The 26,724-nt window shown below is 32.5% G+C and overlaps 1 protein-coding gene across 2 annotated transcripts in view; it reads right to left on the bottom strand.

Moving 5' to 3' along the window:
• Window positions 1-760: 760 nt before the first annotated feature.
• The window catches only part of LOC127727987 (monocarboxylate transporter 13-like), a 68,908-nt gene continuing 42,944 nt past the window's right edge, over window positions 761-26,724 (bottom strand). Inside the window, exons 1-5 of one of the 2 annotated variants that reach the window (XM_052235135.1) lie at window positions 17,378-17,474; window positions 6,866-7,009; window positions 4,809-4,952; window positions 3,126-3,908; window positions 761-1,152 (exon numbers count right to left, since the gene is read on the bottom strand). In XM_052235135.1, coding sequence (XP_052091095.1) covers window positions 914-1,152; window positions 3,126-3,908; window positions 4,809-4,952; window positions 6,866-7,009; window positions 17,378-17,426 — 1,359 coding nt within the window. In that variant the 5' untranslated portion in view covers window positions 17,427-17,474 and the 3' untranslated portion in view covers window positions 761-913. Of the gene's footprint in view, window positions 1,153-3,125; window positions 3,909-4,808; window positions 4,953-6,865; window positions 7,010-17,377; window positions 17,475-26,724 lie in introns of those variants that run through there. The other variant, XM_052235136.1, reaches the window with a different exon arrangement.

Below are 26,724 nucleotides of genomic sequence, written 5' to 3'. Positions count from 1 at the left end.
ACCTATATGCTTTTTAAACTGCTATAAAATTGTCACTGATTATATATTGTTTAATATTTTTATAGAAGTTAAATTTTGACCATATTTACAAACACAATATGAACTATACCACTGTAACAATAATAATAACTTTATTCGTAAGCAATACAGCTCATAGAATATATAAACATTTAACCAGTATTCACAGAACAATAGCACAATTAAGTGTCCAGCCAATAATTTATGCAAAAAACAACATGAAATCACAACGACAAAAAAATATATACAATACAGTTAACATTTACGGATCTTTTCAGCAATATATAAATAGATATTTTTCTAAATTATTCAATTCTTTTACATTATGGATAGTCAATAGTTATACAAGTTTGCAACTGGATGGTAGCCTCCAATTATAAGTTTTAATATACATTTTTCTTATAATGGCATATTTTCACAAACTAAAATAAAATGAAATTCGTCTTCAATTAAATGTTTTTCACACATGTCACGTGACATAAACGCATATTTCAATCATTGTTAGAGCTCAGCTATGAGAAGATAAACGGTATTTACAAATGAACGATTTGTACATATAATTCACACTACGATCTAAATAAAATTGCAAATTTGGATCATTATAAAAAAAAATCTATAAAAATAACATTTCGATGATTTTTCACAAAAAACTTATTAAATATATTTATTTTGACCATATTAAAATGAAAATCGATCAAAAGACTAGGGCCCGTATGCATAAAGCTACTTAAGTTAAGATTTGTTCCGAACGGACGGATTTTTTCTACATGTCCTACGATAAATTAGTTTTACGATTGGATATCTTAACTTCAGTAGCTTTATGCATACGGGTCTAGATTTTAAAACCAGTTTTCGTTTCTATCAAAAAAAATATTTCTAAACATCTTAAAAACGTTTAGAATCTAGTGTTTTCTTTTTCCTTTTCCTTTTCCTTTTCCTTTTCTGTACACTGCAAAACTACTTCATTGAATGCAGTCTTTTTGCAGACATTGGATTTCTCTTCCGATACCATCTTATTACAACATATGTTGCCGAATAAATATTCAAATAAACAAAGTATGAAGGCAGCCGCACTTAGGAAACCATTAAATCGAAAAGACATATCCCAGTTACCCGTAATGTCCTCCAACCAACCTGTAATTCAAATAACATAGTAAGAAATTTACTTAATGGAATACTTTCTGTGTAATAAATTATATTCTTATAAATATCGATGTCCTGTGTGTATTTTAAATTTTATTGTCTTTCTCAATCACCTGTAGATATAGATATCAAGATAGATGGGGTGTCTAAATTAATAACGATAGAATGTGTTCATACTTTGCCAAAACGTTGTCTATACCATGCTTCTTTCAAAAATCAAATCCAAATTATGGGGCTCGGACCTTTTTTTTCAAGCTCAGATTGCGTTAAATTGTCACATATTTAAGATCTAATCACGGGATAAGTACATTTGTGTGTAAACAAAGAGCACTAAACGATCTTGTAATTAAAAAATAAAATATGAGAAGATTGCTTGAAAATATGTTAACCGTACTCGTTTTCATGCTACATAACAAAAAAGCAAAAAAGATATATTTACTGTATTTCCTTTAATAAAAAAAATCTACGTTATCTCCCCTGATATAAGATAGTTAATTTCATTTTGAATTGATGACATATTCTTTGTAATATAAAAAAGATGCTACCACAAGATGCAATCTTTGTTTTTCTTCATTTAATTCATTTAAATAAAAAGTTTCAAAAATAAATTTCCTTTGAAGCTGTTTGCAGTCAAATATTAAATTAGTCCCCCGATCTACCTTAATAGTACAGCCATGTACGAAAATAGGATATATAGTATATCTTTCTATCACTGCGCTAGTGCCACTGGAGGTGGACTGATGGACTTATCGGTATGGGTTTGGCTCATTGTTGAAGGCCTTAGTTGTTAACTTCTACGTCATTTGGTCTCTGGTGGAGAGTTGTCTCATTGGCAATGATACCACATCTTCTTATCTTTATATTTATAGTTCGCGATGTTATCATTCACACAGTAGTTGCGCTTTTGTACTGGCATTATCTAAATGATACATATCCAAATGTAAACTATGTAAGTATATAAAACCTAAGGTTACAACAACTTCGTGAAACTTATACGGTTCCGTTGTTTAACCAGTGGTCAAAGTCGAAAATATAGTTACATTCGGCATCCGTAAGGATCAAATCTGTAATGAACATTAGCGCTAGTAAGTGAAGCGTCATGGTTTTACTCGAATGATACCGATCAAGTACGTCTGAAGTAAGTGAAGCGTCATGGTTTCACTCGAATGATACCGATCAAGTACGTCTGAAGTAAGTGAAGCGTCATGGTTTCACTCGAATGATACCGATCAAGTACGTCTGAAGTAAGTGAAGCGTCATGGTTTCACTCGAATGATACCGATCAAGTACGTCTGAAGTAAGTGAAGCGTCATGGTTTCACTCGAATGATACCGATCAAGTACGTCTGAAGTAAGTGAAGCGTCATGGTTTCACTCGAATGATACCGATCAAGTACGTCTGAAGTAAGTGAAGCGTCATGGTTTCACTCGAATGATACCGATCAAGTACGTCTGAAGTAAGTGAAGCGTCATGGTTTCACTCGAATGATACCGATCAAGTACGTCTGAAGTAAGTGAAGCGTCATGGTTTCACTCGAATGATACCGATCAAGTACGTCTGAAGTAAGTGAAGCGTCATGGTTTCACTCGAATGATACCGATCAAGTACGTCTGATTTAACTTCGATCGAATGTTTTATCCGATAATACTTTTAACTGTTAGATCGTAGATATGATCTGCTTCACCCCCGGTTTTGGTGGGGTTCGTGTTGCTCAGCCTTAAGTTTTCTATGTTTAGTTTTGTGTAATATTGTTTCTCTTTTGGCAGTTTTACGTTTTTTATGGCATTGTCAGTTTTTTTTCGACTTATGACTTTGAATATCCCTTTCGTATCTTTCGCCCCTCTTTTAGAACATCATAGTTTGAAACTATTATATAAGATTACATTGACAGATTCCAATTTTTTAAAATTACTTTTTATAAAATATTATCATATTAATAATCTTGTTTTTGAGTTATTATTTACCTGCAAGAGGTTGGGTTAATAAGGTGGATATAGCTACACCCATGTACACAAGTCCAAAGCCAGGTGAAAAGTCATTAAGTCCTACACAGTCTATCACTATTACTCCAACTAAACTCCATGCAGATCCAGAAAATAAAGCCACAAGTACTGCATACACGAATAATGACTCCTGGCATAATACAAACGGAATGCAAATTGCTGACAAACAACTGCCTAAAGAACATATCATTAATATTGTAGTTCGTTTCATGATGTTCAAGTCGCCTACCCATCCTAAAAATATTCTGCATACAATTTCTGATGCACCAACTAATGAAACAGAAAGTGCAATTGTTTCTTTTCCCAACTGAAGCGATCGAACTTGTCCCGGAAGTGCAACAAGATTTCCACCAAAATTGGCAAGTTGAAAACATACCGCCATAAGGTAGACAGTAAACCTTTGGTTTTGGAATAGTCCAACCTTTACAATTCTTTTTCTGTCTTCCGCTGACATATTAATCAATGATTCTCTTCTTTCTTCTCTTATCCTTTTTCTTTTTGTAAGCATTGGTGGTTGACGCAAACATAAACTTGCAGCACATGTATTAAAGAATAAAGCACCAATTATCAATAAGGCACCATGCAAATTAAATTTATCAAATAAGAATCGGTAAAGATATGGAAATCCCATACCACAAAATCCACTGCTGCCTACCATTACCCCATTAGCAAAACTTCTTTTATCTTTAAAATAAAAATTCATAACGGTTGCACTTGGAGCCATTATAAGTGAATATCCAGTCCCTGTAAACAGAAAAAACATTTGTAATGTACGCTTAGTATTATAAATCAAGTTAAATCCAATTAACATAACTCACCGATGTTCCAATCTCATAAATCGATTAAGATACAAATTAAGGTAACAAATAAAATATAAGGGGATCGCATGAACTCAAAAAGGAGCGAGACCGGTGTGTCGATAATGTACGAGTCTCTTGCTATGTATGCATTGCCCGCCGAACAAATCCATACTCGGGCCAAATTTCATAATCTAAAATAGGTAACAATCAGTAAAACTACATATAAGACGGCCGTACTGGTCAAACCTAATAAGTATGCCTAATCCCTGGGGTTTTTAAAGCTTGTGATTTGTATATCAGCTGAAACTTTTTCAGAATGTACCAATGAGTCATGGTAAATAACTACACAGTCCCTGTTGTTCAATCTTTAGTTTTTCTGTGTAGTGTTTTTTTTTGCTGTTCTTTGTCTGTTTTCTTCAACAAATGCTGTTTGATTGCTCTCTTGGTATTTTCTCCCTTTTTTTACATATGTTAAATTCTTAGTCTTTTGTTAAGGTAGATATTACTTCCTATGTCGTTTACGACAAATTGATTATTAGTTACAAGCATCTCTGAAAATAGTGAACTCAGGATACGCAAAACAATACAATAATCATATTGTTCATAATGATAAATATATGAATATGAAACAGTCTAACCATAGGTTAATTTTTGTCAAAGTACCGTATTTGTGGTGGCAAGTAGATTTTTGTGAGAGCCATATTGAAGTTATCGTTGGAGGGTTCTTTTTTTCTTTCTTTTCAATATTTTGGGGGGTTTATTGTCATTGTTTTGAGGGGTTTTTAGTACTGGCAATTGAAACAGAAAATTGTTAATAACAACGATTAATTTATGTAAGTCTAACCTGTAACTATTCCATATGTAAAGTAGAGAGTCTCTATGTTAGGTACAAATGCACTGGAAGTGTGACCTATCAAAATGAGACAGCTCCCAGTAATCATAACTGCTCGATATGTATATCTTTCTCCAAAAAAGTTTGCAAATGGTGCTGAAAATTAAAAAAAAAACATACCTAAGTGGGGTAATATGAACAAAAAATGTACGCAATAACAATTAAAATAAAAAGCTGTTTATTTATTTTGTAAAAATATTTCCTTTCTCTATTGGTACTGTACAGGTATACCTAACAACAAAATTATTTTCATTTACCTGTGTTTAAAGTTATTGCAAATGGATGATATTTTTGTTCGAGCATATTGTTTTTCTTTAATTATTTAACATTTCTTACCGATATAACATGTTACTTTTATTATTCTTCCCTTAGTTTATTTATTTTGTATTTACATTGTGTCATAGGTCAAATTTATTTGTTCAGTGTATGTTCAATGGTGTTAATATGTCCTTTGATTGAGTTAAGCTATTTCAGTTGATATTTTATAGTGTGTTTTTCTATGTTGTGATGTTACACTATTGTTTCGGAAAAAGTGTGAAGGTTTGGTACCATTAAAACGTTTAAACCCGCTGCATTTGTTTGCACCTGTCCTAAGTCAGGAATCTGATGTTCAGTAGTTGTCGTTTGTTGATGTGGTTCATAAGTGTTTCTCGTTTCTCGTTTTTTATATAGATTAGACCGTTGGTTTTCCCGTTTGAATGGTTTTACACTAGTAATCTTTTGGGGCCCTTTATAGCTTACTGTTCGGTGTGAGCCAAGGCTCCGTGTTGAAGACCGTACTGTGACCTATAATGGTTTACTTTTATAAATTTTGACTTGGATGGAGAGTTGTCTCATTGGCACTCATACCACATCTTCTTATATCTAATCAATAAAAGAGACGGTACATTGTCTTGAAAAAAGTTCTATCATCAGACATCTTCGTGTTTTATCGGAATACTTCAGATTCAGATTGTTATACAAATACAAAATTTTATTTCTTAAATTACAAAATAACATATAAGGGAGGGAGAGGGCGGTGCACGGTGGCCGAATGGTCCAAGTAGTTCATCTACTTAATCAATAGCCTGTCAACACGGAGATTGTTAGTAAGAAACCCGCGCGTGGCAGGTGGGTTCGAATCTTTATTTACTAGGATTGCCAGTTTTACTGCCTTATGTCGGTGGTTCTCTCAGGGCACTCCGGCTTCCTCCACCAATAAAATATGACCGCCACGATATATACAATAGTGTTGAAGATGAAATCACCAACAGTCAATCAATCAATCAATCCTTTCCATCATTAGACTGGAACTGGAACTGCCAGTGAGTTTGATGTTCCCAGTAAATATATATCTATTGAAAGAATTGTGGTCTGTGTCGACTAAATGTTAACACGTACGAGACATATTTCAGTAGCATGACACGTATTTCAGGTTCGTTAAGGATCAATAGTTTGGAAAACCATAAACAGAAACATTTGAGAGCAAATTTCAAAAGGACCTAAACGCAACAGCCACATCCATCTGAGGTCAACGTTGTCTTAGGGAGTTGCATCCTAAGTTAATGTCAAACTACTAATCAAAGTAGTATGTATCTTGATAATGTCAATTTCAAATGATTTATTGTGGGAGTTAGAATATTTTCTAAAAGTATAATATGTTTCTTCCTGATTGAAACAAGCTATTTGTGTTTACATTGACTTTTTGATGAAAGCAAGCTGGACTACATTTTTCAATTTTATTTTAAGTTTAGAAATAGGAATACTAGTGTTAGGGTGAAGAAGTCAAACGTGTTGATCCTATTCCGTTAGACGGACTTTTATTGTCTGTACTGTAACATATCGTTGGATTTTTTTGGAATTCACATCTTATTACATTGCGTGTGAAATAGTGTGATTCATTAGATTTCTACAAAGGACGAGACAGTCTTCCGCTAAATCTATAGAAAAAAAACAAAAAGTATGATCAGCAGAAATAAAAATAATCGACAGTATTTTCAACTTTTTATTTTACATGCTAAGTAACTCACCTAGTGCAAGGGCAACAAATATGTTAACTCCGGATATCCAGGCTGTATTTCCAGTGCCAGCGTCGTAATAATCTAACAATTCTGTATACAAAACTCCAATAGACTTCATAGCGCCAGCAACAATTGAATAATTAATTGTGCAAACTGCAAAAAAAAAAATAATAATAATGTTGCATTATTTTTACGACAGCGTTAATCTGCACATTAGAATAAAACGTTAAAACATATTAATTTCAAAATCCATGTACAAAAATGTACTCATATAATGACCAACCATATTTCAACAAAAAAAATCTCCATATTGTTATAAAACTTAGAACAATAGTTTTGACCATTTTATTATATCAATACTTTGATATACCTAATTTATCACTCAGGGTGAGTGACATACAATGTAAGGCAAACTCTACCTAAATTTTAGAAATGGTTTTAAATAAATAAATGTGATTTTTTAGTAACCATTTTGATGCAGCAAATGTTTCCCAAACATTGATTTGAACCAACAACTTACATCCTTAGTTATATAAGTCTGGTATCTCTGAAAGAAATTATTGATACTTTTATTTGTTAATAGTTTTTATTGGTAAATGCATTAATCAAAACTGTAAGAAATAGTGTTTTTGTAGCATAGAAATTTTTGTAATGAAGATGATACCAAAATGAGAAAGATTGTCATAAAATGTAAAGAAAGCAGTGTAAAATTATCGTTCATACGGAAGAATGAAATTATTTTACATGGAAGAACTATAGATTCTAGATTTAATAATACTGTTTTGATGTGTTCTATAGTCTAAAAGTTACATGGTTAGAAGAACGTGACCAATAAAACAATAAAGTCGAGAAAAAACCGGACAACACTATGATGCCAGATGGTGAAAAGAAAAGAAGACGAACAGACGAACAGACAAAGAACAGTCCATAAAAACCTACGCAGAAAAATATAATTAAATATTTTTATAAACTCTTGAAGGGATATCAGTCCTGTGCTATAGATAATAAATCCCATTGTGTTACTTATGTCAAGCAAAACTATAAGTGGCATTCGGTAATGTCACTTTCGAGTAAAAGGAGGCGGGATTGTTGCTGAGCCAAGTGGAACATATCCGTGGTCACTGTTCTCCAGTGAGAGGACATTTCTGTATATTGGAAAGTTATGTTTAAGTTCTTTCTTGCATCTTGTCATTCTTTTTTGAGAAGCCCTATATGACATCTGCCTCATACGAATAAAGAAACAAGCCGATGAGAAGAGTTGCATAGTTGTTTCCTATTAGAATGCCCACTGTCTGTTAAAAACCACGTCCACCAAACGTAATGAATATGTTATCAACCAAATAATCAAGCATCTTGAGGATGGCAGTTTCAGAGATCTATTTGTTCGAATCAGAGTTGTTGTTTTTTTCCGAATAATGATAAGTCCCTTCCTAAAATGAGATATGTTTATCCACGTTGGCAATTCTTTTCATGAAACAAGGTTGGACTTATTCTTTCAACATGACTACAAAAGGTTAGAATGAGGAATATTGGTGAAAATGATCAAGAAGTCAAATGCTTTTATACTATTACACAAGGAAAGAAAGAAACTCAGATATTTGTTCTCGAGCAGATCTTTGAAAATTTTATTTTCCGCATCTGATGCAAGATTTAAAAAAAAAATTATATTCTAATTTTGTATCAGTTACCTCACACCCTCTACCCATTCGTCTTCTTTTTCTCAATTTACCAAATGCTGGCATAACCCACGACTCATTTGATAAATTATGATTATAGAAAAAGGGAACAAAATTCCTTCGTGCTATCAACTCGTGCATCTTAACTACTCCATTCCCTCATTGATTACCTATAACAAGAATTAAGTCTGCACATGTCTAAAAAGCCTTACTTCACCTGACAACATAGACTGAAAATCTTACAACTGCACTTCGTCATAACAGATACAGAATTTAGTGCAAACCTGACTTGTATAAAATGTTTTATTTTACCGTTTACAAAAGTGCATCCATCGGCAAAAGTATAACTATGTCAGCTCAATATGTTATTTTTGTTGTTTTTTTTGTGTGTGTCATTTACCTTGTCAATATGTTTGTCACATATTATTGAAGGTGACAAAATAATAGTGCAAAGTCTATAAACGTCAAACCCTGTTACCGCAGAATTCTCTGTATAATTTTGAGATTTTTTTTCAATAAACTTTTATACAGAAAACAGACATATATGTAAATGAATTCAAAGTTAAAACATATTTAAATAAATTCAATGCATATGTAATATATAAATACAGACAGCATGTCTTAAATCAAAAAGTGGAATTTGAGAATAGTTAAAAATACTCGTTAATTTGATTTAAAGACTGAATGAAGGTTTATAAGGAAGTCTACATATACAAGAAGAAAACATTAAGTGTGGTAACGCGAAGGTTATGTTTTACCTTTTGAATTACTGAATTAAACACTTTTTAGGGTTTAGCCAATTGGTCGCCTTTTATTAAACAAAGTTCTTTTTTCAAAACGCAGTATTGAACTTTACTGAAACTGATCCAACCCATTGTATGAGGGTCTGAATGGGGGTCCTTCAATTCTATATTCTTTAAATTTTAAAGCCATTTTCTCTATTCTTTATAAATTTTACCCATTATTCCCTTCTTTTTTATATTTAAGCACCCCAATATTTTCTATTCTTTATTTCTTTTTTTGGCCTTTTTTGTCTGTATTCTTTATTTTTTTTTTTATCTATTTTTCGGTAGCATTGGGCTCTTATTCTCTATTTTGGAAACCCCAACTAAACCCTCTTGTATGAGATTATTCAATTTTTCAAGGCTCTATGTTTTTCGTGTCACTGTGAAAGATTAACAAATCTTTAAATTTGATATGATTTACTTTTTAAAAACTATATCAAATGTTTTAAATTGGTTCTTGCTGATTCCCTGCTCAATACATCGAGTCGAGTATGTTTCGCCACCTCAGAATCAAAACACAAATTTGTAAAGCTTTACAGACAACCCGACTATAACTGTCTATGTAAATCGTTATCCAGCTACAATTTAAGCAATGCAAGTCAAAATAGAAAAGATCATTTATTGATTGATAAAATGAAATATTTGGTAGATTGTAGACATTAAAAGAGAGGCGAAAGATACCAAAGGGACATTTAAACTCATAAGTCGAAAATAAACTGACAACGCCATGGCTAAAAAAGAAAAAGACCAACAGACTAACAATAGTACACATAACATAACATAGAAAACTCAAGACTGAGCAACACGAACCCCACCAAAAACTGGAAGATCTCAGGTGCCCCGGAAGGGTAAGCAGATCCTGCACCACATTTGGCTGTTTAGTATTTTAGAAGAACAAAACATATTTGTATGAAAAGCATGTATCCAATGTCTTCTTTACTCTAACATTTCCTTATATTCAATGAGAAAATGAAATAACTCTTCGTCAAATGTTTTGTCAGCTAACCTTTTGTAACGTTATGATGTGGTCTATGGGAGGCTTACACAGATGTGTTGTTTTATTTGGTGTGTGTTTCTTTTAATACATTCAAATATTTTGCGCAGTCAATAATAATGTGTACTTTTTTTTTTTTTTTCGTTGATTTACAGTTTTTAAAATATACATAAATATTTAGTGTTACACAAGCAAATCATTTTCCTGACATAAAAATAATTAAAAAAGACATATATCATTTAATTCGTACTCTTTTGTCTAAAAAAACATGCAGAAGTCTTAGCATACAATATTATCTTAGGTGAACAGTTTTTTAAACATGTTTAAGTTTTATTTTTCATTTCATGATATTAGAACAGTAAAACAGTCTTTGGTTAAAAAATTTGCATGTGTCAATTGTAGCAATTGTTGTCGTATATAAACATTAATAGGGAATACAATGAGATTAGGAAATAGTTAACTTGTACATAACTTTCATAGATATAAAAATATCGAGGTGTTGTATAATTGCAAAAGAGACAATTGTCCAGCTATAAAGGTCCAGGGATAACACAATGGGAAACATTTAAAGGGGCAATCGCTACGAGATTTAAAAAAAATTAAAATATGATTTTTTTTTGTTCATTAAGTAATGAAAGGGAAATAGTAAAATAATAATTCGCTTTTTAGCAGCCAATTTGGTTCAATATGACAGCTACTGCCCCTTTAAAAGAAAGAGAAAACAAATTGCCTGATTAAATCAAATTTCTGGACGGGGTTTACAGAATACAGAATAAAGGGTAAAACAAATAATGAATACAGAATACTGGGGTACTAAATATATAATAAAAAGAGAATAATGGACCAAAAAATCAAAAATAGAGAAAAATGACATAAATATTAAAGAATAAAGACATGAAGGACATACCCCCTCCCCCAAACAAGACCATAAAATGGAAAGACCCATAATTCCATTTTAAACACGTAGTTTATCTGAAATGAATATTGTACTTTTGATATATTTTTTAATCTCCAATTTATTATACAATTATATTTTGTTTATTATCGCTTCTGGCGACTCAATGATAAGTTTAGAATATTAAAATTAGTTGGAAAAAATTTCTGTTTAATTAATTGCGATTCAAGTTCATATTTATGAGTGATATGAACTTAAATTGAACTAAGTCTGAGAGAACATGATTTATTAATTAGTTGTAATTGGCTTTATGTCATAATCAAGTCATTGGTTCTCGTTTTTATTTTGCTTTATATTTTGTAATGTAAGGGCCCTTTATAGCTGACTATCGATATAGGTGTTGCTAATTGTTGAAGACCGTACGGTGACCAAAAGGTGCTTACATCCACGTCCGTCATTTGGACTCCGTGGATGGTTATCTCATTGGCAATCTTACCACATCTCCTTGTTTTATATTGAATAACTTTTTAATAGACAGCCCATATTACAAATTGTCGACTGAATTTTTGAAATTGTTACATGGATTTTATTCATCCTGTAGTATAAACCACGATAAAGAGGGACGTCTGTTTGACTGTGCATGATGTATAAATATGTTGTCATGTCCGGTAGGAATTGGGACGTTATATCGCCTCGCATAAGGAAAGAGTCACCGTTAGTCTCTTGGTGTTAAAGAACACTTGAAACAAATCTTCGATGGGCTCGTAAATAGACTTTTGTAAGGCAACATTTCTGTTCCATCCAATATACCCTCAGTTTCCAGTGGCAGTACACATTTTGACCCCTAAATCCGGTCATTCTACTTTACTCAACTTTAAGATTTAACATTTATTTGTTCTCGCCCTGCATAATGCCCTGATTCAATTTTTAATTATATTTCAAAGCTATACATGGAAATTATATTTTATTCTCGGTTAAAGTCATATGAAACTTCAAGGAGAAGGTCCGGTAAGGGCTAATTTCGGCCTAAATTCGAAATACATCTGATGAAAAATTTTGACATTTCTTAAACACCTAAGTGTCTACTTCAGTCGATTCAATTAGTTTATGTTAAAGATTTAAACTGATTTGGTCATTAAAGACGCTCAAAATCAAGCTTAAATATAAATCTATCAAACAGCCATAAAACGTCACTTTTCAGATGTTTTTTATCTAAAATGGAAGTGGCCGCATTCGTGTTCAGTCTCAAACTTTATATATGTTATGTATTATCATTAAATACAGTTAAATATGTTTTATATACTTGAATGGCTAAGTTTTACTATAAAACAAGTGTACGTAAACTTTCTTGTAAAAGAAAATATCTTATATTATCAAAATCTTCATAAATGTACTGCTATTAAATTATTGTCTTCCCGTACACTAATTCGCCGATATTTTACCGTATGCAGTGACCTTAACTACGAAACCTCTCGTTAGAATTTCGGCCAACGCACAGCGGAAGTGCGAGGAGAAAACCGTGATGAAAGAATGTAAACAAACGTGCACTGGAAGGTAAATAGTAAAAACTGATTCTTAAAGAACAAATTTGATACAACAAATCATTTTACAACTTTTAAGGAAAAGTTTAATAAACAAATGGGAACGCATGGAAAATATAAAACAAAATCATGACTTATCAATTCACTTATTAGTCACGTGCTGCACATGCTCTGTGTTGATTGTTTATCAATGTCACGATTCGGTAAATTTATGCCACAAACTCAAAAGTTAATTTGATTGCGATCAACAGTCACTGAATGAAATAATATTTGTCGATTATACGTTATAGATTCGTAATAAATATAAAAAAAACGTGTATACAGGACTAATTTTAGTATATTTACATGCATTGGTTTAATAATTTCGATAATATTAAAATTACAAGAACCTCGTTTCATATGAATTTAATAGATTACATTTTAATCATTTAGAAATAAGCTATATTTGGTTTTACATTGTCATAGAAAGTAGTATTGTGCACACTATAGAACTTTCTGGCTTTTATGACATTACTACAATTTATTAATTTGATATAAAAGTTTACCAAAATTGCCTTGCCGAGGGAAATATACTATCATTATCTCATTAGTCTGTAAATCGGCCAACTGGCTGAGGCAAAGCTGACCTTAGGTGGCTTTGGCTATTATTTTAATGTCCCTTTTGGTAACTAAAAGAAAATTATGTAACACTGGACTTGGAAATTCTAGTAATTTGTGTCCGCCCAGACCTAATTTACAAGGACTAATTTATCGCTTACATATATGCTTAAATAATTGAGAACAAGTCGAAAATTGTAACATGTGTCTATGATGAGTTTATTTAAAGACATATGAAAAATTAATAAAAAATATATAAGATAACGAATGAAGTTATCTTACAAAAACTGTCATTCGATACCTGACTGAAGACAAATAAAGTACCAGGCACGGATCACGTCATTTTTAAAAGGGGGGTTCCAACACATTCAAGTCATATACAAAGGGTTGATTCCAACAATATGTCCTCATACAAAAGCATAAGTTGTCAAACAAAAAGGGGGGTTCCAAACCCCGGAACACACCCTCCCTGGATCCGCCACTGTATGAGTACGCTACAAATGTTGAAACAATTATTAGACATTTTTGTTATCTATAATAAATCACATCCCGACAGTTAAAATTTTGATAGTCCTTATTTTGAGAATCTTCGACACTTGACCTGAGAACCTGTTGACGTCATAAGTTACAATAACTTTTCCTAACTGTTTTTTGTAACGTCCATGATGTCCAGTAATTGTGGAGTTACATATATGATAATTACATAGACTTTTACAAGTATCACTCCAAACATTAGCTTGCCAGCCCTCTCCCCCTTTTCAAAATCCTGGATCCGTACCTTTGTATGGGGTTAATGTTTTGAATATCATTTACAGGGTGGGAATGGTGTACCCCACATGACAATTAACGGTAAAAAATAGATATTAATCCATTTGACGCTAACGGTATCTCAAAAATAAGATATGCCGAATGACAATAAATCTTTATAGGCTCACTTATCTTTGACGATAAAGGCCATTCTTAGGGGTAGACCATTTGATTTTCGGGGAGGGAGGGAGATTTTGAAAATGAATATCCTGGTCTGGTAAGAGATGAAAATGAATAACCTTGAATAATACAGGTTAACAATGAATATTCTGCAACACAAAATACAGGAAAAAGTTGTGTTCAAAACCACAGGGAAGCCGCGGATAAAAAATAAGCAACAGATGTAAAAGAATAGCCAATCCACAAAAAAAGTCCCCCTCCCTTCTAAGAATATCGAATGGTCATCCCCTTACCGTTAAATTTATGTCTAGAAAAAAAGGTTTTGCTCTTTTTCATCATGAATGATTATGAAAGGGTTTCAGTAATACATACACTCATTTTTAACTATAACAAATGATTTCAAGATGTATCGATATATGCAGTAGTAATCAATTATTTATAAACAAGAGAGAGAGATATTGGAAGTTAATGAGTTATCATCCGTTGACCGAAACAATTAATACATTGGCATACTTAATTTAAAGGTCATTGTCAATCCTTTAAGAAAATTTTACGAATAACAAATTAGGATTGGAAAGGGGAATATTTAAGTAAATAAATTTCAATCATTGCCTTGTTCTTCTTTGATTAGAAAACTACACATTTTATTTCCATGTCAAAATTATGATTGTAATGTAGTCACCTTGAATTTCCTGTCCTTGTTTTGGTTATGATATTAATTTGTATATTGTAGGTGGCTTATTAATAATAGTTTTTTTCACAAAACTTTGTAAATGAAGAATGATACCATAGTTTCACTACTAGAAAAAAATATGAATGTAATACTATAAACATTGAAGGTTAACAATAGATGGGTAATGTCACAGATTTTTACAATATCACGTTAACGTAAAACTTCAGTACGTTAAACTTGAACTAAAAATCGTGGAAAAATCCTTTATCTCTTTTATTTTCTTAAATATTACTGCATGAATCCCTTGAATTAAATGTATAATGGCGTAGAATTTAAAATTGGAGTTGACAGTTTTTTGGAAATTGTCTTAAAATCATCAAATTTCATAAACAAGTCATAGATTTTTCTTAAAAATTACATATTGTTGCTAGTAGATATAACTTTCGTTTGATTAATATGAAAATCTATATTAAAAATCTATGATGGACTAGGTACTGAGAAGGTTTGAAAAAAATTATATTACACAAATTTTATGTGCAGTCTATACAAATTGACTCTATTCTAAGGATATCCAGTTATTGATACTTTAGGGAACTATTTTTCCTATTTGCAGATGAGAACTTCACAAACTGTCACCGACATATATCATAATTTGCATTAATAATATTAAGTCTTAAATGTCATATAATATAAAAATAAGTAGATGTGATATGGTTGCCAATGAGACAACTCTTCACAAGAGACAAAATGACACAGAAATTAACAACTATAGGTCACCGTACGGCCATACCGCATAGTCAGCTATAAATGGCCCCGAAATGACAAATGTATAACAATTCAAACGAGAAAACCAGCAGCCTGATTTATGTACAAAATAATGAACGAAAAACTAATATGATATACAGCAACAAACGACAACCATAAGAATACATAATTCTTGTGACCCAAAAAAATATAAACAATAAAATTAAAGGAATTTGTATACATACAGAAACATATATATATGTATAGATACATAAAGTCAATTCTAAAGTTATTTTTCTGTCTGTTTATCCATTGATTGATATTTCCAGCTTCTAAATAACATATAGATTATTTAAGTAGAAAGAGAGTGGAAACGGGGAATGTGGAAAAAAAACCGACCAAAGAGCGGAAAACAGCCCACGGCTACCAATGGGCCTTCAACGCAGCGAAAAAATCACCCACCCTGAGGCAAGCTTCAGCTGCCACTAAATAAACAATGTATACTATTTCAGCGAAATGGACGCCACACTAAAATCCGAAACATACAAATGAACCAAAATAAAAAAAAAAGACTAACAAAAGCTAGAGGTTCCTTGCTTGGGACATGCGCAAAATACGGCGGGGTTAAACATATGTTGTGAGATGTCAACAATTTAAAAAATGTTTCTCACGACCGCTAAAAAAGCACAGTTAAACCTAGATATTGATAACATATAACTGATGTAAAGAGTTATCTCCCTTGATAAAGTTAAGGTATTGAACCACTGATGTCCAAATAAACATTCAGGAGATGGTACAGAATCGTGACAAATCAAAGGTAACAGTACAGATGTTAATCAGTTTTCCGCTATATTTGCTTATAATCCTATTCTGCGTATTTTAGATTTCAAATTGTGCCTTTATATTCAATTAGAATTTGGTCTAACAATAAGTGCAAATGAGAACTATCCATCAAAGTTAAAATGAAGTGGATGTAAGCAATAATAGGCCATAACAGGGCCTTCAACAATGTGAAAAAAGCAATACCATAAAGTCGGCTATTAAAAGCCATGACATGAAAAATGTAAAACAATTCAAACGAGCAAACTAACGGGCTTTATAACAAAAACATTTACGAAGAACAAATACGACAGACATGAATCAACGACACCAACTGCACTACAGGCTCCTGGATTGGGACAGACACATAAAGAATGTGGAGGGATTAAACTTATTTGTAAGCGCTCAACCCTCCCCTTACCCGGGAAAGTGGTGTAACAGCACAACATAAACACAAAATGTAAACATCAGTTGCAATTGGCTTAACTAAAAAGATCGGTACGAGGATCTTAAACTGATAATCGAGTAACAGTTAGTTAATAATGTAGGAGAAATTATTATTACATGTTAAAATGCAAGCTAAATAAGAGGGTAACATACCGTATTACTACGGGAACATAAGTCTTAGTGGTTAACATTGTTTTAAATGTAACCCGCTCGTATTTATGACCAATAAAAGACTGCCAAATAAAAATCAATAATCTTTATGATCCTTCAACATAATGAATGAAATAACACATGGTTGAAAGTATGACAGAGCATAGTGGTTTTTCCTCGGATAACACTCTGCTCTGTCATACAATCTGTTCTATCCTCTTCTCAGCTATGTGTTACTTAAATAATATTATTACAATAACGCATTTTACTTACAAAACAGTATTACCCAAGAATATCCCTGGTCTATATCAGTTAATTTCATCACGAAAAAAATTGAAAAAACACAGTCCTACTCTTGTATGGTAGTGTAGCTACATATACAACGGGAAGAATATATGAAGAGTATAGTATGTGGTTATACATATATGCTTATCATGTTTTATTCTTGAGGCCTCGACACAACATATAATTAATTCAGATTTGGCATTTAACCACTGTGTTTAAATAAATATTAAAACAGATATGGAATTGTCTTACACATTTTTTAAATAGGGGAAATTCCAAAAATTAATCACAAGTCTATAGTCATCGGCTCTTGATAAAGGAAAAAAACACGTGAATGAATTAGATGTGTCTTGTATATTTGAAAAAAAAAATCCCCGAAAAGATTTATGGTTGACAATATTATATAATCGTTTTAAAATAGTTAACAACAAATTTTACAGTTTACATAAATAACTCTAAGATCAGTACATTGTTTCTTTTGTCTTTATGTTAGTTGTTTTGTGTGCGACATGTCGATCTGATGAGTCAAGCCATTCCCAACTTATCTTCTTATGTTGTGCTGTTGATTACAAACTGTCCCGGGTTTGGAACGGTTTGGCACTCACAAACATGTTTGACCCAGACACGTGTCGTGTGTTCCTGTCCTGGACCAGGGACCTGTTGTTCGGTGGTTATCGTCACAGTTGGCTTGGGATGCATCCCTCCTTTCTCCACGTAGAAATTAAGAAAAGAGGGGCATCATATATAAACCACTTTTGTAATATCGTATGGATAAGAGCAATCACACATCAAATAAGTCAAAATAATTTTAAGTATCAAAAATTTGTTTACTACTTAAAAATTAAAACGCAAATTTGTTTTTATAAAAAGGGGCATCTATTTCCCCCACGCGACTCTCTTGTCGTTTATTGCTGTCTGTCCTTTTTAATTTTTCGTCCGTTTATTGTTTTGTCATACATTGGGTTGTTGGTTTCTTCGTTTGAATTGTTTCCCACTTTGTCATGTCAGGACCTTTTATAGTTAACTTTACGGCATGGGTGTTGCTCATTGTTGAAGGCCGAACTGAGACCTAAAGTTACTGAAACCCGCTTCATTTGAATTCTGTTGGATAGTTTTCTAATTGACAAACAAATCACATCTCCTTATTTTATATTATTATATACTTAGTAGTAAATACAGGTATACTGTATGTGTAATACAATCAATGACAATTGTGCTGTATCAACCATCCGTGATGATATCGATATAAGTCACGGTTACATAAGATTTACCAAACCCCTACAACTCTATGACGTCACGTCATCGATATCAGTTACGCTTGTAAAGGCTTTTTCCACCACTAATCTGTATAACATCAACTTAAGAGGGAAAACATCTACCAATACTTGAAGTATATAATAAAGTGTATATGATATGGGTTTTTTCAATATCACAACCCGTACCAACCTTCAACCAATATAATCCCTCGAGCAGAGCTCTTGTGGTTATATTGGTGTCTCGGGTTGATACGGGTGTGATATTGAAAAAGTCATATGATTTTCTCTATTTAACAAAAGCATTCAGCAGGCGTAATCAAATGCACAATATTTAAATATATAAAGTAAAGCCAGTTGAGTTGCTTATGTCAAGTAAAATTATAAGTCTCATTAGGTAATGTCACGATCGAGTAAAAGAAGGAAGACGGGATTGTGGATGCGCCAAGTGGAACATATCCGTGGACACAGACATTCCAATAAAAAAATATTCTCCAGTGAAAAGAAATATCTATATATTGGAAAATTACGTTAAAGTTCATTCTAGCCACTTGGCATTCTTCGTTAGAAGCCCTGCAATTGCCTTATAGGAATACTGAATAAAGTCGATGAGAAGAGGAAAATAGGTTGCTCCTATAAAAATGCAGAATGTCAGATAAAATACATGTCCACCAAACGAAACAAATATGTTGTTAACCAAACAATCAAATATCTTAATGGCAGTTTCAGATAACTTTTTTTAATCAGTTTTTTTTCTACATATTGATTTTGATTTGTTCGTTCCTCAAACAAGATATTTTGATCTACGTTAGTATTTCTTTTTATGAAACAATTATGGATTATTGTTTTTCAATCTGCTTATATAAGTTTAGAATTGGTGTAAAGGATTAAGAAGTCAAATATTGTAAAGCTATTGCACAAGTAAGAGACTGAGATTGTTTGTCCTCCAGCAGATCTTTAAAAGTTTATTTTCCCCATCTAGTGCAAGAGCATGATTTATTATAAGCCCATTGGGTACAATTTTTTCAATTCTATTTTGTTTTGTATCAACAACTTCACACCCTTTACCGTTTTGGAGAGTGTCTACGTCTTCTTTTTTTTCAATTTACCCACCGCTGACATAACCACGACTCATTTGATAAATTAAATTTAGAGAAAAAAGTAGGAAATTCCCTTCGCGCTATCATCCCATGCATCTAAACTACTCCCCCACCAAGCCCCCCCCCCCCCACCCCCCCCCCCCCCCCCCACCACCCCACCCCCAAACCACCACCACCCCAACTTGATAACCTCCTTAACGTGATTTAAGTTTCCACATGTTTTAACGCCTTACTTCACATAACAACATAGACTGAGAATCATACAACTGCACTAAGTCATAACAGATACAAAATTTAGTATAGACTTTACTTGCTTCAAAATGTTTTATTTTACCGTTTACGGATGTGCACCTATAGACAAAAGTATAAAATAAATAATAATAAAATTCTTTATTTAACGAAGGTAACTCATTTAACAATGACATATTAATCAACCCTGAGGCCTTCAAAAACTATTAATACAAATAGAAAGAAAAAAATATATTCCAGGTCATAGGTATAGCTATGTCGTAGTATTTTAAGTTTCCTTTACCTTGTCGAAAGTATATCACACATTATTGAAGGTGACAAAATAATAGTGCAGAGTCTATAAACGTCAAACCCTGTTACCGCAGACAAATTTCTCTGTATAATTTTAAGATTTTTTTTCAATAAACAGACATATTTTTTAATGTATTCAAAGTTAAAACATATTTACTTAATTTCACGTACATGTAAAATATAAATTCAGACAACACGTCTTAAATCAAAATGTTGAATTTGAGAATAGTTCAGAACAGACATTTATTTGATTTAAAGACTGAATGAAGGTTTATATGGAAGTCTACATATAAAACAAGAAAATATTAAGTGCAACAAAGTGATATGTTTTTTTTTTAATTACTAGTACACTACTATAATTATACACTTTTCAGGGTTTAGGCAAATGATTGCGTTTAATTAGAAAATTTGGTTTTTTTATATTGCAGTACTGAAATGCATTAATACTGGTCAAAAATACAATATGTCAAAAATACAATGTGATCCAATATTGCCATGCAATTATACAAAGGCACCGTGCATTTGTTTGCACCTGTCCTAAGTCGGGAACCTGTTGTTCGGTGGTTGTCGTTTGTTGATGCGGTTCATAAGTGTTTATCGTTTCTCGTTTTTTATATAGATTAGACCAACGGTTTTCCTGTTTGAATTGTTATACACTAGTGTTTTTGGGGCCCTCTATAGCTTGCTGTTCGTTGTGAGCAAAGGCTCCGTGTTGAAGGCTGTACTTTGACCTATAATTGTTCACTTTTTACACATTGTGACTTGGATGGATAGTTGTCTCATTGGCACTCATACAACATCTTCTAATTTCTATCTATCAGGTTGCCGAAAAGTTAATATTTTTGGTAAACTGTTAAGTTTTTGTCAATATAGAAATTATAGTCCGGAGTATGTGTATGCTCGTAATTAGTAAAATTGTTTGAAATAAAATGTCATACCAATTACCCAAATTTGGCATAAGAAAGATGAACAAGAATCTGACAGAAGCCTGAAAACCTGCGTGTGCTGAATATACAATCGTGTGCTAATACGTTTGGTTACTACGTCAATTTCGTAATGGAATAGTGATAGTGTGGACAAAATTTTGACTAGAAAAATGGCATGAAGCCAAATGACCAATCGGATTAAAATTCAGATCTATCGGAACTCGTGTGCTCATTTGAGCATAACGAAATCAGATATCTATATTTTAATAAGATTGCCAGATGATCAAACCCTATTGTATGAGACCTTTCAATTTCAAAGGCAAGATAGCTATTTTCTATGTTAAGGAAAGATCAAATTGGCAACTAGCGATGTATAAATGTAATTCGTGTCACCATGAAAGAAAAATCAATCTTTAAACTTGGAATGTTTTCCTTAAAAAACAAAACCTTCATCAATTGTTTTGGTTCTTGTTGATCATCCCTACTAAATACTCGTACACACTGAATCCAACTATTTTTCGCCGCCTCATATTCGAAACACAAATTTGTAAAGCTTTACAGACAACCCAAATATAAATCGTTATTCGGCACAAATTTAAGAAATTTAAATGGCAATCATTAAAACATTTCATTGATTGATAAAATGAATTCTTTGGTAGAGTGTAGACATGTACTCTATAGTAATTGAGAAGAACATAACAAATTTGTATGAAAAGCATGTATCCAATGTTTTATCATTTATTCTAACATTTCCTTATATTCGATGAGAAAACGAAATAATTCTTCGTCAAAATGTTTGTCAGCTAACCTTTTGTAACGTTATGAGGTCTGTGGAAGACTTTAAACAGATGTATTGGCTTTTTGGTGTGTGTTTTTTAATACATTCAACTTTTTATGTAGGCGTTAATAATGTGTACTTTTTTGTTCTATTTTCGTTGATTAATAGATTAATATACATATATATTTAGTGTTAAAAAGCAAATCATATTCATGACATCAAAATGTTTAAAAACGGCATATATCATTTAATTCGTACTCTTATGTCTCATAAAACATTCAGAAGATTTAGCATGCAATATAATCTTAGGTGAACAGTTTTTTAAAACTATTAAGTTTTATTTTTTATTTTCATGATATTATAACAGTAAAACAGTCTTTGGTTAAAGAATTTGCTAGTGGCATAGCTTTTGTTGGTGTATATTTGATATACAACATAAATAAAGAATATATTGAGTTAGGGAAATAGTAAACTTGTACATAACTTTCATAGATATAAAAATATGGAGGTGTTGTATGATTGCCAAAGGGACAAATATCCACCAAAGACCAAAATAACAAGGGTGTATACATGTACAGGCTTTGACAAAGAGCAAAACTAATACTTTGTAGTAAGCTACAAAGGTCCAGTGATAACACAATGGGAAAACATTAAAAAGAGAAAACAAGCAGCCTGATTTAATCTAAGGGGACGACCATTTGATTTTTGCGGTGGTGGAAGGAGGGAAGGTGCAGTTGGATTTTTAAAAAGAAGAACTTGGCCTTGTTAGAACTTAAAATTAATAATTTCACACAAGACGAAAAAGAATATTCTGCAACGCATAATGCAGGAAGCAATTGGATACAAAAGTGAAAATTAATTTTCGCGCTGCAAGATCAGCGGAAAAAAATAATCATGCGTAGCAAAAGTTGGAAATCAATCCGAAAAAAATCTCCTGCCCCCTCCCCTCTCAGAATATAAAATGGTTGTCCCCTAGTGACATTTAAAAAAACAAACAGCCATGATTGACTAAAACGAAAGATGGAAAGACCCATGATTCAATGTATATACACGTAGTTTATCTGAAATAAATATTCTACTTTTTCTTTTTTTTTTAAATCTCAAATTTATTATACAATTATATTTTGTTTATTATCGCTCCAGGCGACTAAATGGTAAGTTTAGAATATTAAAATTTGTTTGAAGAATTCACTGTCTATTAAATTGTGATTCAAGTTCATATTTATGAGCGACATGAATTGAACTCAAACTTAGACTGGGAGAACATGATTTATTTATTAGCTGTAATTAGCTTTGAGCTAGCTTTTAGTAACTTCGAGTACTCTTAGATCGATACTTTGTGACTTTTTTATGTTAGTCTTTTGTGCTTCGTACCGATCTGTTGCGTTAAGCCGTTACAAACTGATTTTTCGGTTTGTTCATATGCTGTGTTGTTACACCATTGTTTTAAGTTCTTTATTCGTTGTGTTTGTGTCTAAAGTCGGGAGACTGCAGATTTGTTTTTTCTTAACTTGATTTCATAATTAGGTCGTTGTTTTCTTGTTTTATTGTTTCATATGTTGTCATGTCGAGGCCCTTTATAGCTAACTTTACTGTATTGGTGTTTCTCATTGTTGAAGGCCGCACGGTGACCAATAGTTGCTTACATCAACTTCCTTTATTTGCACTCCGTGGATGGTTGTTTCATTGGAAATCGTACCACATCTCCTTATTTTGTATTGAATAACTTTTCATTAAACAGCCAATATAACAAATGGTCGAAGGGATTTTAGAAATGGCTACCTGGATTTTATGCATCTCGTAGTAGAGTCCACGCTCATAAGGGACGTCTGTTTGACTGTGAAGGATGTATATACATGTATATATGCCGTCATGTGTAGAAGGAATTGGTCGTTAAACCCGACGCCTCGTAAAGGAAACAGCCACACTCTCTTGTTGTTAAAGAACCCTTGAAAAAACTCTTCGATGAGTTCGTAGGTGGCATATTGCAAGGCAAAATGTCTGCCCCTATCCAACATACCCTCAGTTTCCAGTGGCAGTCCACATTTTCACCCCTTATTCCGGTCGTTGTACTTTACGTTCATTGCTTATTAGTTCTTATCCTATATAATCCCCCTGTACATTGTTTTATTATATTTCAAAGATATGCATGGATATAATATTTTATTCTCGGTTAACAGATTATATTGTACTCATTAAGAAATGAGAAATATTTGGTTTTACACTTTCATAGAAAACTGTATGGTGCACACTATGGAACTTTCGCGTTTTTATGACATTACTACAGTTTATTAATTTGACATAAAAGTTTACCAAAATTGCATTGCCGAGGGAAATATACTATCATTATCTCAGTTGTCTGTTAATCGGCCAACTGCCTGAGGCAAAGCTGACCTTAGGTGGCTTTGGCTATTATTTTAATGTTTCTTTTGGTGATTACAAGTAAATAATGTTACACTGGACTTTTTATACTAGGAATTTGTGTCCGCCAAGACATAATTTACCAGACTTATTTATGGCTTACATATATGCTTAAATACTTGAGGAACATCGTTATTGCTTTTCTTTGACCTCAGCGATAAGAACAAGAAGAAAATCTTAACATGTGTTTTTTAAGATATATGAAAAATAAATAAATTATATATAAGATAACCAATGCAGTTATCTTACCTGACAGAAGACAAATAATGTACCAGGCGCGGATCCAGTCAACTTTAAAAGGGGGTTCCAACACATGCAAGTCATATAAAAAGGGGATATTCCAACCATATGTCCCCATACAAAAGCATAAGTTGTCAAAAAGGGGGGTTTCAACCCCTGGAACACCCGCCTCCCTGGATCCGCCACTGAGTACGCTACAAATGTTGAAACATTTATAACATTTTTGTTATCTTTAGTAAATAACATCACGACTATTAAAATTTTGATAGTCCTTATTTTGGGAATCTTCGAAACTTTTCCTAATTGTCGTCAGGCATTTTTTTTGTAACATCAAAATTTTAGGGGAACGTTTATGATGTCCAGTAATTGTGGAGATACATGTATGATAAATGCATAGACTTTTTACAAGTAGCACTCCAAACGTTTGCTTCCCAGCCCCTCTTCCTCTTTTTAAAATCCTGTGTATGGGGTTAATGTTTTGAATATCATTTACATATTTGAGGGTGGGATTGGTGTACTCAACATAACAATTAACGGTAAAAAACAAAATAGAAATTACTCCGTTTGACACTCACGGTATCTCAAAAAAATAAGATATGACGATTGACAATAAATTTTAGGCTCACTTATCGTTTGCCGATAAAGGTCATTCTTATGGGAATACCATTTGATTTTCGGGGGGAGGGGAGGTTGAAAATGAATATCCTGGTCTGTTAAGAGCTGAAAATGAATAACATTGAATAATACAGGTTAAAAAAGGAATATTCTGAAACACAAAATGCAGGAAACAGTTGTGTTCAAAGGCAAAAATTAATTTTCGCGCAGGGAAATCGCAGATAAGATATAAGCAACAGATGAAAAAGAATTGTCAATCCGCCAAAAAATCCCCCTCCCCTTCAAGAATATCAAATGGTCACCCCCTAACCGTTAATTTTATGTCTAGAAAAAATGTTTTGCTCTTTTTCATCTCTTTTTCATCTTTAATATTTATGAAAGGCCTTCAGAAATTGGTAACTGTAACAAATGATTTAAAGATGTATCTAAATATGCAGCAGTAATCAGTTATTTATAAATGTATCCTGTCGTCAGTTTCGTCCGTACGTGAAACCACAGGTGTTTGGGGCATGGACATTTTTTTCTTTTTCCCCGGCGTTTAGATTAGATTTTCTTTAATTTCTTTTAACTTCTACTTATTTTCAGTAGACTGATGCATATGTTCATACTCTTATTCATACGATCTTACAGTGGTTTCTACATAATGATAGAGGGGCAGTACGTATAAACTACTGTAATTGTAAATCGTATAAAGAGGAGCATGGTCAAATTGAACAACTACAAATAATTTGAAGTGTTTAAGAAATTCTAATTTACATAAAAACAAATTGAAAAACAAAAATAAAGAAAAAAAGGAGGGTTCAATGCTCAAATTGCTAATATGTAAAACTTTTGACTTCTTGCTTAGCAGTTCATTTAGTTATTTTCGGAGTCGACATATTGTGTTTCGTAAAGACAAATTAATAATGACTATGCAAAAATGCTCTACTATAATTTTAACTTGTGAGTAAAATTCTTTTTATTTCATGAATCACGTGACAGTGATTACCAAATTATTATCTACGTCAAAATTTCATTTTTAGAAACTCTTAATTCATGACACCTTTTAATGGTTATGCCTTACGCAATTACTGTTCAATGTTCATCGTTGTATTAATTACCCGCACCATACGCGTATTGTCGGACTATATATGGGTATATACGCATATGGTCATGACAATACGCGTATGGTCCAAATACTCATATGGTCCGGAACATTAACAAGAGAGATATTGGAAGATAATGAGCTATCATCCATTGACCGAAACAATTAATACATTTGCATACTTAAAACCTTGCAGGTCATTGTCAATCCTATAAGAAATTTTTACGAATAACAAATTAGGATTGGAAAGGGGAATATCTAAGGAAATAAATTACAATCATTGCCTTGTTCTTCTTTGTGGTCCATCGATTAGAAAACTACACATTTCATTTTCCTGTCAAAATTATGATTGTAATATGGTCACCTTGAATTAGTTGT

The sequence above is a fragment of the Mytilus californianus genome, unplaced genomic scaffold (genome assembly GCF_021869535.1).
Source record: "Mytilus californianus isolate M0D057914Y unplaced genomic scaffold, xbMytCali1.0.p SCAF_2, whole genome shotgun sequence".
NCBI classification, from domain to species: Eukaryota; Metazoa; Mollusca; class Bivalvia; order Mytilida; family Mytilidae; genus Mytilus; species Mytilus californianus.
The sequence above is the reverse complement of the archived record's forward strand: the minus strand, read 5'-3'. Positions and strand labels throughout refer to the sequence as shown.